General features: G+C 39.0%; 1 protein-coding gene across 1 annotated transcript in view; it reads right to left on the bottom strand.

Moving 5' to 3' along the window:
- Positions 1 to 533: 533 nt before the first annotated feature.
- The window catches only part of SAMD7 (sterile alpha motif domain containing 7), a 23,890-nt gene continuing 8,422 nt past the window's right edge, over positions 534 to 16,001 (bottom strand). Inside the window, 3 exon segments of the mRNA XM_006861859.1 lie at positions 534 to 734; positions 6,474 to 6,584; positions 12,238 to 12,359. Coding sequence (XP_006861921.1) covers positions 534 to 734; positions 6,474 to 6,584; positions 12,238 to 12,359 — 434 coding nt within the window.

The following is a 16,001-nucleotide window of genomic DNA, read 5'->3' as shown; positions in this document are numbered from 1 at the left end:
TTTGTACAGTTTTCAAAATGTTTGGTAGTCTGTGTATTCCCTGAATTAGAGCCTTCACATTTGTCCCTATTTTTTCATTGATGGCCTTCATAATTCTGGGATTCACGTATAGGTTTAATCCATGCTGAGTTGGGTTTTGTATATGGTGTGAGGTAAAGGTCTTGTTTCAAGCTTTTGCATATCGCTTTCCAACATCTGAACTTTAAAGGTTGAAACTTCTTATGTTTCTTAAAAATTTTAGCGTGGGTTCTTTTGGGGAGATTTCCATCTGGGTACATCTAACTGTAACTTTCTTATGCTTCCAAATTCTCTGTCATTTAACATTAGCATCAAGAATACTTTCCAGCTGTTTTGTATTAAGGTCATTTCATTCCTAGAAGTAAGTCTCTTAATCAAAGTCTTCTCCAAGACAGATCCAAGAGGGCGTCTCTCCTCCATGGCCTCCTCTGCTCCTGGAAAATCCTCACATGTACTTTGGAATATCCTACACACTTTGGAAAAATGGAAAATATTGTTTTTCTCCTTGAGGGCTTTTAATTTCTCATACTACGTTGCTCAATTCCTTTAGGAATTATGTCCTGGGTGCAAAGAATTCCTGATGTATCACCCCAGGAATCATAATCCAAAAGAGAGGATGTATCTGCTGGTGGGTCAAATGCTTGCCTTGTAGAATATTTATGGATAGGAAGTGAAAGATTTTTCTTATAAAATATACTTCCCACATGCTGAGATGCCTTTGAAGATAGAATAATTATAGTGATTAAGCCTATGGGATTCCTTCAGTAACCCAGCACACTGTGTGTAACCACAGATGAAAGAAAGTCTCCCCTGGATTGACTGGTGTGGTGCTGTGGGTTAATGCGCCAGACTGCAAAGCCATTTGAAAAAGGTCAGCAGTTCAAGTTCACCAGCTGCTCCTTGGAAACCCTATACAGAGTTGCTATGGGTCGGAACGGACTCGACAGCACTTAACAACAACAAATATGTGTTGTATATCCTAACATCTATGCTTATAGATCCCTGGTGTGATGTTGTACCCATTATCTGCTGGTAGTAGACTGGGAAGTGAGAGGTCGGCAGTTTAAACCTACCAGCCATTCTCAGAAACCCTATATGCTGTAGATTGGAACTGACTTGAAGGCACACAACAACAACAATGCTTGTGGTTATCATCCCATTTGGGAATGGGTTGTCTTTGTTATGTTAATGAGACAGGATTGCGTTGGGCCTATTTTGAGTGCATCTCGTTTAAGATGAGTCAAAAATTATCCACACTCAGATTATATTAAAACCCCTGTCTGTGTCCATGGTTGGTGACAACATTGAGCATGCATATGAAATGATTCTGCTGAACAGATGAATGACAGTAGATTATGTGGCAAATCATTTGCCAATCAACCATGGTGCTCTGCCTATGAAATAATCCACAACAGACCCATTTTGAGAAGTTTGTGCAAGATGGGTACCGAAACAACTCATGGATGAGCATAAACAGAAGCGTTTGGAGGATCTGCAAATAAAATTTGAACTGATACATGAAAGAAGGTAAAAGTTTCTTTAAAAAACAATGACATGACAAGGAGCTCTGGTAGCATAGCGGTTACGAATCGAGCTGCGAACCTTAAGGTCAGCAGTTCAAAACTACCAGCTGTTCCGCAGGAGAAAGATGAAGCTTTCTGCTCCCATAAAGATTTACAGCCTTGGAAACCCTGTACTGAGTCGCTATGAGTCAGAACCAACTCCACGGCACATAACCACCACCAACACCACCTTGTGGTTCAAACTGACCTTGTGGTCCAGTACTTATCATACAGCGCCATACCAGGAGTCCTCTCCTAGAGCTAGTATCTTGAATTCCGACTTCTAGTCTCCTAAACTGTGAGAAAATATGTTTGTTTGTTAACACTTAGTGTTTTTCTGTTACTCTAAAACAGAATTGGATATGGGAAGAGGGGGCATCACTGTAACAGATACCCAAAATGTGGAAGCAGTTTTGGAATTGGATAGTAGGTTGAGGCCAAAAGAATTTTAAAGTGTAGTATAAGCACTAGACTGCTAACCACCAGATCGGCAGATGAGAAAGATGAGGATTTCTATTCCCAAAAAGATTTATTGCCTCAGAAACCCTATACAAGGTAACTATGAACTGGAATTGACCAATGCTAGTGGGGTTAGTACTATGAAGAAGGAATAGGTGGTTCACTTCTGAGGAATTAGTTGCTGACACTTTTATAAATATCAGCAAAACATTATCTGATATAGTACCAAAAGACAAGCCCTTCAGGTTGGAAGCCACTCAAAATATGATTAAGGAAGAGTTGACTCCTTAAAGTAGAGTTGATCTTAATGACATGGAGGGAGCAAAGCTTTTGGGACCTTCATTTACTGATGAGACACAACTGAAAATGAGAAGACACAACTGCAAACATCCATTAATAACTGGAATGTGGAATGTACAAATTATGAGTCTAGGAAAATTGGAAGTCATCAAAAAATTAAATGGAATGCATAAAGACAAATATCCTAGGTATTAGTGATCTGAAATTGAGAAGTAATGGCCATTTTAAATTGGACAATCATACAGTTTACTATGCTAGGAATGGCAAAATGGAGAGCATTTCAAGATCTAACTTGAAGTACAATGCTGTCTTTGAAAGTATAATCTATATGCTCGCCTCTAAAGAAGACCAGTTAATAAAACTACTATTCAAATTTACCCACCAACAAACAAAGCTGAAAAATTGCAAAATACTATCAACTTCTTTAGTCTGAAATTCATGAAGCATGAAATGAAGTTGCATTGATAATTCTTGGTGATTGGAATATGAAAGTTGAAAACAAAGAAGTATTGGTAGTAGAAAGTACAGTCTTTAGTGTTAGAAATGACACTAGAGATCACATAATAGAATTTTGCAAGACCAACCATTTACTCACTGCAGAAACCTTAATTCAATAATATAAAAGGTGACTATACCCATGGACCTTACCAGATGGAATACATAGGAAGCAACTTGACTACATCTGTGTGAAGAGACCATATAGAACCTCAACATCATCAGCCAAAACAAGGCTAGTAACTGTCTGTAGAACAGGCAGACCATCAGTTGTTCATATGAAAGTTCAGGCTGAAACCGAAGAAAATGAAAACAAGACTACAAGAACCAAAATATGACTTTGAATGTATCCCATCTGAATTTAGACACCATCTCAAGAGCAGATACAATGCCTTGAACACTAATGACTGAAACCTAGAGGAGTTGCTGTATGACATCAAAAGCACCATATATGAAGAAAGCAAAATGTCATTAAAAAGATAGGAAAGAAAGAAAAGACCAAAGTGAATGTCAGAAGAGACTGTGAAACTTGCTATTCAACATAGTGTATCTAAAGTAAATGAAAAATGAAGTCAAAGAGCTGAACATAAAATTTCAAAGGGCTGTTTGAGAAGACAAAGTAAAGTATTATAATGAAATGTGCAAAGACCTGAAGTTAGAAAACCAAAAGAGAAGAACACACTCAGCATTTCTCAGGCTGAAGAAACTGAAGAAAAGATTCAAGTCCTGAGTTGAAATATTGAAGGATTTTATGGAGAAGATATAGAATGACGCAAGAACTGTCATAAGAAGATAGAATACACAGAGTCCTTTATCGGAAAAGAATTGGTTGATGTTCAACCATTTCAGGAGTTAATTTATGATTAAGAACCAGTACTATTGAAGAAAGTCCAAGCTGCACTGAAGACATTAGCAAAAAACAGGACTCCAGGAATTGACAGAACACCAATGGAAATGTTTCAGGAAACATGTAATTCTGGAGGCATTCATTTATCTATGCCAAGAAATTTGGAAAACAGCTACTTGGACAATGGACTTGAAGAGATTCATATTTGCATCCATTCTAAAGAGAGGTGAACCAACAGAATGCAAAAATTATTTAAAAGTGTCATTAATATCACATGCAAGTGAAGTCTTGCTGAAGATACAGCAGTAACCCATCAACAGGGGACGACCAAAAATTCAAGTCAGATTCAGAAGAGGATGTGGGACAAGGAATATCATTGCTTATGTCAGATGGATCTTGGCTAAAAGCATAGAATATGAGAAAGATGTTTACCTGTGCTTTATTAACTACGTAAAGGCATTCGACTGTGTGGATCATAGCAAATTATGGATAATATTACAAAGAGTGGGAATTCCGGAACATTTCATTGTGCTCATGCAGAACCTGTACATAGACCAAGAGGCCATTATTCAAACAGAACAAGGAGATACTGTGTGGTTTAAAATCAGTGTTGTATACATTCACCATATTTATTCAATCAGTATGCTGAGCAAATAATTTTAGAAACTATGTATATAATGAAGAATGTTGCATGATGATTGGAGGGAGGTTCATAAACAACCTGAGATATATAAATGACATAACCTTGCTTGCTGAAAGTGAAGAGGACTTGAAGCATTACCAATGAAGATAAAAATCCATTATAAGAAAGCCTTTAGTATGGTTTACATCTCAACATCAAGAAAACAACAAAAAAAAAAGTGAAACTGAGAAGAAGCTATTAAATTTCTTCAGGATTTATGCCGTTTAGGTGCAGTCCTGCATAAATATTGGGGGAAATTAATAGCTGCTTCTCAGTTTCACTTTTAGTGTTGCTGTTAGGAAGTTCATCCTTTCAACCAATATTTATTGGTCTATTATGGGTCTCACATGATCTAGAGATATATCAGCGTAGTGGAGTATGAGCTGGTCTTTCAACCGCAAGTTCTGCAGTTCGAGTCTACCAGGTGCTCTGCAGGAAAAAGATGAAGCTTTTTGGTTCTATAAAGATTTACAGCCCCAGAAACCCTACACAGGGTCCTATGAGTCAGAACTGACTCAGTGTCACACAACCACAACCACCACCATTATGTGCCTCACATGATCTAGGGATCTATCAGTCAACATAACAGATAAAGATCCCTGCTGTAATGGGATGTATATTCTAGACCTGATGAAAAATTTTAAAGCACTGTTCTTTATTCTTTTGTGAACAGATTATGGGTGTGTGGGCAAGGACAGAGCAGGGAGAACACTTATAATGTTAATGCTGTGAGAAATGATGATACCTGGGACCAGGGTGAAGCAGTAGAGGTGGTTGTTTCTACAGATAGATAACACAGACACATAGACATACCCTGGTGTATTGAAACCAGCTTGTACCAGCTCACAGCTGCTGAGAGTTAAATTTTCAGGATGTTTGCAAACCAGTTGTTCAACATACCATTATTAAAATTTACATAAAATTACAATTAAATAAATTATATTGAAAATAGTGGTGGTGGTCATGTGTCACGGAGTCAGTTCCCAACTCATAACAATCCTGTACGGGATTTTTGAGACTATAAATCTTTATAGGAACAGAAAGTCTCCTCTTTCTCCCTGGTAGATTTTAACTTTTGACCTTGTGGTTAGCAGCCCAACTCATAACCCACCACACTACCAGAGATACTCATATTGAAAATGTTTTTGTGACGTGCCCTTGAGTCAGTTCCAACTCATAGCGACCAAGTACAGGGTTTCTGAAGAGCGGCTGGTGGGTATGAACTGCCGACCCTTCAGTTAGCAGTCCAGTGCTTATCCTACAGTGATAGAAGTAATAAAATAATCAAACCTCATCATTTTCTAATCATTTTTACTTAGTTATTTTACTACTATTGTTTACTATTATGTTTGTTCTTAAGGTTATTTGCATCTATTGTATTTGTATGGTGAAAATACTATGAAAAAGTCTGCTGCTGTGCATCTCGTCCCAGTTCTGTGTTTAGTGACATCACAGTGGTAGCTTGAACTCAACAATGGTTAGAGTATTAACACTACAGAAGTCTACAAATGCTACAAATCAGGACTCTTTCTCTCCTTTTTAAAGAACTATGATTGTTAAACACTTATGAGAATGTTGTTATTATTAGTGTCGCTGAATTGGTTCTGACTCATAATGACCATGTGTTGGGTTTCCAAAGAGCAGCTGGTGTATTTGAACCACCGACCTTGTCGTTAGCAGTCTACAGTGCCACACCAAGACTCCACTTACCACTATACCATTAGTGAAAACCTTCCAACTAGGAAACACATAGAAAAGTGTATCACCAATCCAGCTAAAGTTTTTAGGTTCCCTAATTTCTATTTTGTTCCCATCCAAAGAGATTTTGGAAGATTTTGTTGTTGTTGTTGATTAGTGCCGGCGAGTCATTTCCAACTGATAGTGACCTGTATAGGGTTTATGAGGAGCACCTTAGTGGATTTGAACTGCCGATCTTGCAGTTCAAACCACCTTGCAGTCCAGTGTTTATCCTACAGTACCTCACCAGGACTCCTGGAAGATACTAGGAAGGGGCTAAATATATATTATTTATACCACACCAGGATGAAAGTAACACATATCGTATGTTTCATGCCATGAATACACATTTAGTTATAGAGAATCATCATACCTGAGATTGAACTATTAGTGTTGGCCCTAGCTTTAATCCCATACTGTCGCCAAGATGCTCCTCTGTGAGTAAGAGCAAAGTTGCTCCGTCAATTGCATGATCTTTAAAAACCTTATTATATACAAAAGGTGTTAACTTTTTGTCCAAATGATATTTAAAAAAAAAAAAAAAAAAAATTGTTCCCGTATTTTATAATAGATATTTTGGTTTGAGGGAAACATTAAGATTGCTTGAGAATGACAGAAATTTTCATAAAATTTCTTATTTTCAGTTTCTATGCTCCAGGAATATGTTATTAATTGTGCTCATTGTTATTTGTTTGTTTTTAGCCACTTGGGCCATTGTATACACATATATTTTCTTTATTTCATTTTGTTGATATTGCTGAGACTATAAAGAGCAAAACACAGACCAATTCAGCTATTTCGACACGTACATTTCAGGGACATTGGTTACTTTCTTCCAGTTCTGCAACCATTCTCTCCATGCTTTTCTGAGTCCTTCTTCCCACATTAACGTAAATTCACAGCCCCCTCCCTAAGGTTCCTATTTAATCTGTCAAATTTTGTTGTTACTTTGATCACAAGTAGATAGTTCCTAAAGAACGTAGTAAGAAGTCTTGGTAGTTTACTGGGTTATGCAGTGGGCTTGTTGTTGTTGTTAAGTGCCGTCGAGTTGGTTCCGACCCATAGCGACCCTCTAGAGGGTTTCCAAGGAGCGACTGGTGAGCTTGAACCACCAACCTTGCAGTTCAAACTGACTTTGCAGCCTAGCGCATTAACTCACAGCGCCATACCAGGACTCTACTAACCACAAAATCAGCAGTTTGAATCCATCAGCTGCTCTGGGGGAGAAAGATGAGGTTTTCTGCATCTATAAACATTTACAGCTGTAAAGAGTTACAGCCTGTACAGGGTTGCTATGAACTGGTACCGACTCCATTGCACACAACTATTGCCACAAATAACATAATGCTCAAGGCAGAACTTTTTCTTTTTCTATTTTTTCCTTTTTACAGATCAGGCTGGGAACCTTAAGGTCAGCAGTTCGAAATACCAGCCGCTCCGTGGGAGAAAGTTGAGGCTTTCTGCTTCCGTAAAGATTTACCGCCTCAGAAACCCTGTTCAGGGTCGCTATGGGTCGGAACCGACTCGACGGCACTAACAACAAGGCAGATTTTTTTTCTTTTTCTCCTTTTTACTAGTTAAGCTAAACTATTGTTTGGTTTTAAGACAACTTCAGGGGATATTTTTTAGATAATTTGTTGTTGTTAGGTGCCACTGAGTTGTTTCACCTCATAGAAAACCCATGTGAGAGAGTGGGCTGCCCTATAGAGTTTTTTAGGTTGTAATCCTTATGGAAACAGATCAGCAAATCTCCTGCAGAACCACTAAGGGGGATTAGTGGTGGTGGCTGTGTGCCGTGGAGTCCGACTCATAGCGACCCTGTACAGGGTGTCCGAGGCTGTAAATCTTTACGGGAGCAGAAACCCTCATCTTTCTCCCGCGGAGCAGCTGGTATTTCCCAAATGCTGACCTTAAGGCTTGGAGCCTGATTCGTAAGCACTACACTACCAGAGCTCCTTGAGGGGGATTAGTAGACATGGGTTAATAGCCACGCTTAACCATTTGCGCCACCAGTGCTTATTAACTCAGAAGTGAAATAATATCAATTCTGTCTTAGATAACATTCTTATCTGTCTGGTCCGGTCCTATCCTCACTCATGTTTCATTCTTCCTCACTGATTTTGCCTCCTTTAACTTATTTTTTTCATAAAAGCAACCCTAGTAACCTTTCTGAAGTATAAAGCTAGCCATGTACATTTTTGCTGAAAACTGCCAATCCTGCCCTGAGTCTTCAAGCCCATTTGTGACCTGGCTGCTTCTACCTTGGCAGCTTCCTGTCTTGCCATCTACTCTCAAAACCCCAACTGTGCCAAGTTCTCTCTGATATGTATGGCCTACTGTTTGGAGATTCCTCCTTTACCTCCCTCCTGACTCACTTCGCCCTTTTTCTGGCAAATTCCGCATCACCCTTAAGTCTCACTTTGGATATCTCTTCCTTCAGATGCCAGCAGCTTCTTCTGTGTGTTCCTGTCATGCCCCACACCTCAGAGCATGCGCACATTGATGTGGAATTGTTTGCCGGCAGCTGTCTTCTAGACTATAAACGCCATGAGAAGAAGAATCATACCTGTCTTCTTAGCACTCTATGTTCTATGCCTCGGAGGGCAAGCCTTAGGGCCAGCTGAAAAACAGAATCTTCTTGGGAAATTTCAGTGCTAGAAACCTACTGTACTAATAGCTTTTAGTTATTTACAAATTATATTTATTAAGTAATTATTTTCCTATTTTAATTAAGCAAATCATAGAATGGCTAGTATGAATTAACTTAATTCTGGGCAAGGCAAACAGTAGTTAGGGTGAATCTGTATAATCTTATTTTGGGAAAATGTATGATCACCTTTAGGTTTTTTAGAAATATGGAGTACAATTTATGAATCCCTTTTACCCCAACTGAGAACTCATAGAGGCTCATAGACCCTTTGTTGGAAGCCATATGGTTGGAAGCCATATCATCAATGTAGAGTATTATTGGTAGAGTATTAATGAAATAATTAAATGTGTAGTCCTATGCACATTTTCAAGTACTCACTCACAGTACACATTAATAAAATAGGTTTAATACCTTTGTAGAATTATTATATAGCTTTATATGAATTTAAAAGACAATTGAATGATGTCTCTAGTATAATGCCTGACACATTATCAGTGTCCACCATATAGTAGGCATTATTATTATTAGGTTTGATAAAAGAGTAAAAAAAGATTAAATGAGCTGCCCCCAAAACACACAGGTTTCAAATGAGAGGATTTGTAAATTAACAGTCTTTATTTTATGAGTAGTCCCTGGATTAATGTGATCCACTGTTAACAGAAAAGTTGGAAATTTGTGTCTAACTGCAGGCACCTTGAAAGAAAGGTCTGGAAAGCTACTTCTAAAAAATTAAGAATTGAAACTCCTATGGAGAACAGTTCTACTCTGATACACATGGGTCACCATGAGTCAGAATCGACTGGACACCAACTGTTCGCATTGGTGGTATTTTATGAATCTGCCATTCAAAAAAGGAGTGTTGATGAAAATAGTTAACTAAATTTAATTGACCTCAGTGGTATAGTGGCTTAAGCATTTGGAGTGCTATCCATAGGTTGGTAGTTCAAACCTACCAGCCGCTCTGTGGGAGACAGGTGAGGCTTTCCGGAATAGCTTTACTCTGCCCTATTGGGTCGCTATGAGGCGGAGTCAGTTCAATGACAGTGGGTTGGTTTGTTTGGTTTATATTTATTTGGTGAAAGGATTTTTTGTTGGTGGTGGTGGTATTTGCTTTTTTGCACAGCTTTCTGGTGGAACAGTGAAAGGGTCATGTGTGAGAGTCCAGAGAAGGAAAAACCATGAAGGTCATGGGTAATTTTTCAGATAGAGATGAGGTAGCAGCCAAGGCCTGAAGCATATGTGGGCCTAAGCCTCAGTCATAGTGGAGGTATGCACAGTCTGAGCCACAGACAAGGGTGCAGAACACACTACTGTTGCTTACCAGCATTTCAGGCCCCATGCACCTGTTTTTAGTCAGCTGTGTACCAGAGAGAATATTTTTATCTACTGTGTTCTTTGCACTAGACATTTAGAGCAAACAAAATATGTGGCAGGTTCTCCAACCCTCTCGCTACATCTGTTTGCAATAATTGATTTAACCAGGGACTTGGGCTTTTAGGTGTCTTTTTTTCTGAATTTCTTTTTCTGCCAACAGGAGGTAGGTGCTTGGAGTCTGATGAGTAGACAGAAGACCCCTAAGTCAGAGGTGAGGAAGAAAAGAATGGAGAATAAGGCAGTAGGTTGGACTCACTAAGTCCCCAGGGGCTTGGTCTGACCTGTTTACTGTACGGGACTGTGAAGAAAGGGTGATGGAACATTTTAGACAGGGCAGAGGGTGAGGGAGAGGGTGCGGGATTCTCTAAATTTCTGTACAGAGCAGTCACCTGAGCATGCATGGCAGCATTCTTGCAGTGGAATTCACCTCTCACTGCCTGAGGGGACTTTAATGAGGGGACAAGAGCAGAACTCGATCCTGAACACATCCTAAAAGGAACTGGTACTATTTCTTGGTGTGAAGTATAGGACACTATTCTGTGAATGACGGATGACAAGTCAGCAATATTTATGTGATTTCTATATACCCACAAGTATATTAACACTTTAGTGTGATGGATAGATAGATTACCCATAGCCCAAAACCATTATGTTTTAAAATATTTTCACCTAAAGAAGTTCTAGAAAATGTTTCAGTGTGTGGTTTTTGGGTTAGTACACTAATATTTTTAGATTACAAGATAAAGCATAAAATGCAATATTCACTGTCCTGTATCTTAGTCTCCTTTTCTTTTAACATGGAAATCAAAGATAATGATACCCAGTTTACTAGGCACACTGTTGCTTGGAATTGAGTTATTAAATAATTTGAAAATATAGACTATTTGCATGTAAATCCACCATGGACTTAAACTTTAAAAATTTACTAATCCATGATTTTGTCAGCAATTTTTCCACACAAGTGAGTCTAGCTTTCTTCCCAATGATCCTTAATAGTTTATTATAATTTAAAATATAGTGTTTATCTACAAAGCAGCCCTAGCAGCATAGTGGGTTATGTGTTGGCCTACTAACCACAAGTTCAGCACCAGCTGCTGAATCCACTAGATGCTCCAAGGGAGAAAGATGAGGCTTTTTTGTTCCTGTAAGGAGCTCTGGTAGAATAGTGGTTATGAATTGGGCTGCAAGCCGCAAGGTCAGCAGTTCGAAACTACCAGCGGTTCCGCAGGAGAAAGATGAGGCGGTCTGCTCCCATAAAAAAGATTTACAGCCTCAGAAACCCTGTGTAGGGTCGCTATGAGTCGGAACCGACTCCACGGCACATAACAACAACAACAACAAAAGATTTTAACAGGGTCTCTCTATGAGTGGGAACTGACTTAATGGCACACCACCACCACCACCACCACCATTTATCTATAAGGCTGAATTTCAGGTGTATGAGAATTTTTATATTAGTATCCCAGCAAAATTTATGATTTAAAAAAGTGAACTTTCTACTTTTCAGATCTGTTGCCTTCTTGCCTCTTTTCTCCCCTTATTATTATTATTTTCTTCTTTTCTTTTTTAGAATGAATTATATATTTTTGCTAACTATGATGAATAGCCTAAAACTTCTGACACAGATGGGTGTGCTTGAAAATTATTTGCCCCCTGCAGCTCCTTCCAATCTGGGGAGAATCCCCATATCTTTGGAGTCTTAATGGGAAATGGAACCTCCTTCTAGGAGAGCAAGTGAAGACAGACATTGGCTTTCCCAGCCTCCTGGTGTGGCATTGTAGGTTAATGCGCCAGACTGCAAAGCCATTTGAACTGCAAAGTCAGTGGTTCAAGCTCACCAGTCACTCCTCAGAAACCCTATACAGGGTCGCTATGGGTCGGAACCAACTCAATGGCACTTAACAACAACAACCTGCAGCTGGGGCATGTGCACAGGATACAGGTTCTACCAACCAAAGGCACCTACCCCAGGGGAATCCATTGCATTAAAAAAGGGGAACTCACTAGGAGTCCTCTCTAGATGCAAATGTGGGTTTGACAGAGCTTGTTATTACAGAAACACATTTCAGAGTGTCATGCTTTTATGAAAACACTTAAATGCTGTTTAAGTCACCTAAGCATAGCCTGAGCAGCCTGGAAGATCACTAATAAAATTGTACACGTCATCCGCAGTCCATTTCTGAATGTTACCATGCAAAGAAAGACGTTCTCTCATTGTAACCAGTCCATATGTTCCTTTAAAAAGGAAAGGAAACAATTTTGTGTTATAAATTGTTCAGGAAAAGGAAAACTAAGAGCAAGCTTTATGTATAGTTATATTATATCCTCATACTCTCCAAAGTGGTCTCTTTCTATAAATATACCTGCAAATTCTCTGAAATATGTTAAGAGTTACTAGGAGATTTGTTTTTTTAACTGAACTACCTTCTTTCTATTCTTTTTAATGAAAAAATCTTTAGAGATAGAATGGTTCTAAATGAGCAAGGAAGCTTCAGATTTACTCCAGCTTCTCTCAGAGGGTAAGAGAAATGTCCTGTGAATTTCACTCTTTAGATTAATGTTACTCTGTTCTATAGTATTGTGTGGTTTATCAAGTTCTCTAGGTGAAGCAAGAATTTAGTTCTGTCTTCATCAAAATGGTATATTAGCACTTTATAACGAAGCAGTTTGTATGATGGTAAGATTATAATAGCCAAAAATCATCGCATTTTAAGATTTTTTTTTTTATCTAGAGAAGTGTGGTTTTTTTGGGATAGTACACTAATATTTTTAGGTTAAAAGATATTACAGTCCCCTCTGTACACAGAATAGATAGGGATGGGCAACTTAGACATTAGCTAACTAAAATGAGGTGACGATAAAGGCATAAAATGACTGGCTTACAAGTTTTCAAGAAGGAGTTTCATTTAAGGGTGGGGAGGGGGGAGGAGATAGAGTCCCCACTGAATAGTTTTTATTTTGTCTACATGGGTCTGGTGAAAAGAGATAGGGATAAGATTTTTATGATTCAGTAGTGAGTAATTGTTATCATATCTAATTGCGACTGTCACAATTGTAAAGGCAGAAGTTTTGTAACAAAATAGGGGAGTAGTTACTCTTACAGTCTAGAAACAGAGGACCCTAGGACCATCAAGGGAGAAGAGCTCAAGCAGAATGCGGAACCCTATCCAGAAAAGTAGCGACACCAGAGATGGAGGCAGAGATGGGGACATGGAGAAAGGTAGCAGCTGAGGACTCTAGATTCATGAGAAGAGAGGGACTGAGAGCTGTCAGTCAGGAGACAGACTTTCATAATGTGCCCTTTGGTGGTGTAAATTATTATCTATGCCTGAGTGTTTAAAAAAAAAAAAAAAAAAGCTAAAATGAATAGAGAGAAATACTGTTAACTGATGGTACATGGAGGGAATTATAATCATTATAATGAAACAAGTTTGTATGATTTGTTGAATGTAAAGCTGATGATCTGCCCTGTTAATTTTCACTCAATTCACAATAAAAACTCATAGTGACCCTGCACAGGGTTTCTGAGGTTGTAAATCTTTATGGGAGCAGAACGCCTCATCTTTCTCCCACGGAACAGCTGGTAGTTTCCAACAGCTGACCCTGAGGTTAGCAGCCCAATTCATAATTACTACGCTACCAGAGCATAAAGTGGGTAAAATAATGAAAACTCCTTAGACATTAGCAAGCATCTAAAGACCATGAATTGATGGACCTGGGGGCTCAGGACTATAATCTCAGGGGACACCATGATCAATTGGCATGACGTAGTCCACAAAGGCAATGTTCTACATCTTACTTTGGTGAGTGGTTGTTGTTGTTGGTGTGCTGTGGAATTGATTCTGACTCATAGTGACCCTATATAGGATTTCTAAGGCTGTAATCCTTATAGGAACAGAAAGTCTCATCTTTCTCCTATGGAATGGCTGGTAGTTTTGAACTGCTGACCTTGAGGTCAGCAGCCCAACTTGTAACCACTGTGTTACCAGAACTCCTTTTTTGGTGAGTGGTGTCTGGAATCATAAAAACTCATGAGTGGTCACATAAGGTGCAGCTGTTGGTCTCTTCATGTGCACAAGAAAGAAGAGTGATGAGAATTGAAAAGACTTGAAATCAATTAGTCCAATTGACTTAGGAAACATGTGAACATCAGTTTCCACGACTCTGAGACCAAAAGAACTAGATGGTTCACAGAAAACACTACTGACTGCTCTGAAAGGGACCACATTAGAAGGCCCTAGATAGATCAGTTAAATATGTGGACCAAAACTCAATATTATTTTTTAAAAAAGACCAGGCTTACTGGTCAGAGAGATACTGAAGGAACCTGAGACTATGGCCCTTTACCACCCTTCAGGTCAGGAAAGGAATTCACCCTCATGGCCAAGCAGTAGATAGGTATACAAGGGGGACAACAACACTAGTATAGTATGCTCACAATGAAACTGTCAATCATTCAAAATCAAAGGACAATATTTCCCTAAGGACTCTGTTGAGCAGGGATTGGAAGGGGGGTGGAATGGAAACAGAAACCACAGGGAGGAGGAAGGGTAACTGTTGTTACATGGAGGGGATTGCAATCACTGAGATGAAACAAAGTATAGTATTTGTTGAAAGTAAAAAGGTTGGTTTTGTCTGTAAACTTTCACTCAACTCACAATAAAGTTACAAAATAAAAGTTTTAATTAAAAATTCTGACAGATTTCCTTATATGTGCTTATATGCAATTTACCTTCTTGGTCTTTACTGAAAATTATATACATATTGTTGTTGTTATTAAATGCCATCGAGTTGGTTCCAGCTCATAGAGACCCTATATAGGGTTTCCAAGGAGTGACTGGTGGGTTTGAACCACCGACCTTGCAGTTAGCAGCCCAGTGCTTATCCAACAGCACACGCTGTAGGATAAGCACTGGACTACAAGGTTGGTTTGAACAGCAAGGTCGGTGGTTCAAACAGACCAGCCTCGCCTGGAAACCCTATACAGGGTCTCTACAAGCTGGAACTCACTCAACACCACTTAAAAACAACAACAATATATATGTAAGGAGTGTGGTGGCACCATATGATAAGCACTGGATTGTGAACCAAAAGGTCAGTGGTTCAAGCGCACTGCCTGTTCAGAGGGAGACAGATGAGGCTTTCTACTCCCGCAAAGATTTACAGCATCGGAAACCATATGTGGGGTCACTATCAGCCTGGACATGTTCCACAGCACTTAACAACAACAACTCATTGAGACCATCACTCCTCTGTTGTGGTAGCTTATGTGTTGCTGTAATTCTGGAAGCTATGCCAATGGTATTTTAAATACCAGCTGGGTCATTCATGGTGAACAGGTTTCAGCTGAGCTTCCAGACTAAGAGACTAGGTAGAAGGAGAGATGGACTACTTCCGAGTGTTTAGTCACTGAAAACCTTATGAATAGCAGTGGAACACTGTCAGAATCAGAATATTGAATATCGAAACATGATGAAGAGCACCAGAATATTGTCAGATACAGTACTGGAAGATATGCCCCTCAAGTTGGAAGGCACTCAAAATACAATTGGGGAAGAACTACCGCCTCAAAGTAGAGTTGACTGTGATGAAGCTAATAGAGTAAAGCTGTTGAGACTTTCATTTGCTGATGGGGCACAACTCAAAATGAAGAGAAATGTCTGTAATCGTTCATTAATAATCAGAACATGGGATGGACAAAATATGAATCTAGGAAAATTAGAAATTGTAAAAAATGAAATGGAATGCATATAAATCGATATTCTAGGCATTAATGAACTGAAATGGATTACTCTTGGCCATTTTGAATCTGACAATCACATGGTTTACTATGACGGGAATGGTGTCACATTCATCATCAAAATTGAGAGTACAATG

The sequence above is a fragment of the Chrysochloris asiatica genome, unplaced genomic scaffold, assembly GCF_000296735.1.
Source record: "Chrysochloris asiatica unplaced genomic scaffold, ChrAsi1.0 scaffold00043, whole genome shotgun sequence".
NCBI lineage: Eukaryota > Metazoa > Chordata > Mammalia > Afrosoricida > Chrysochloridae > Chrysochloris > Chrysochloris asiatica.
The sequence above is the reverse complement of the archived record's forward strand: the minus strand, read 5'-3'. Positions and strand labels throughout refer to the sequence as shown.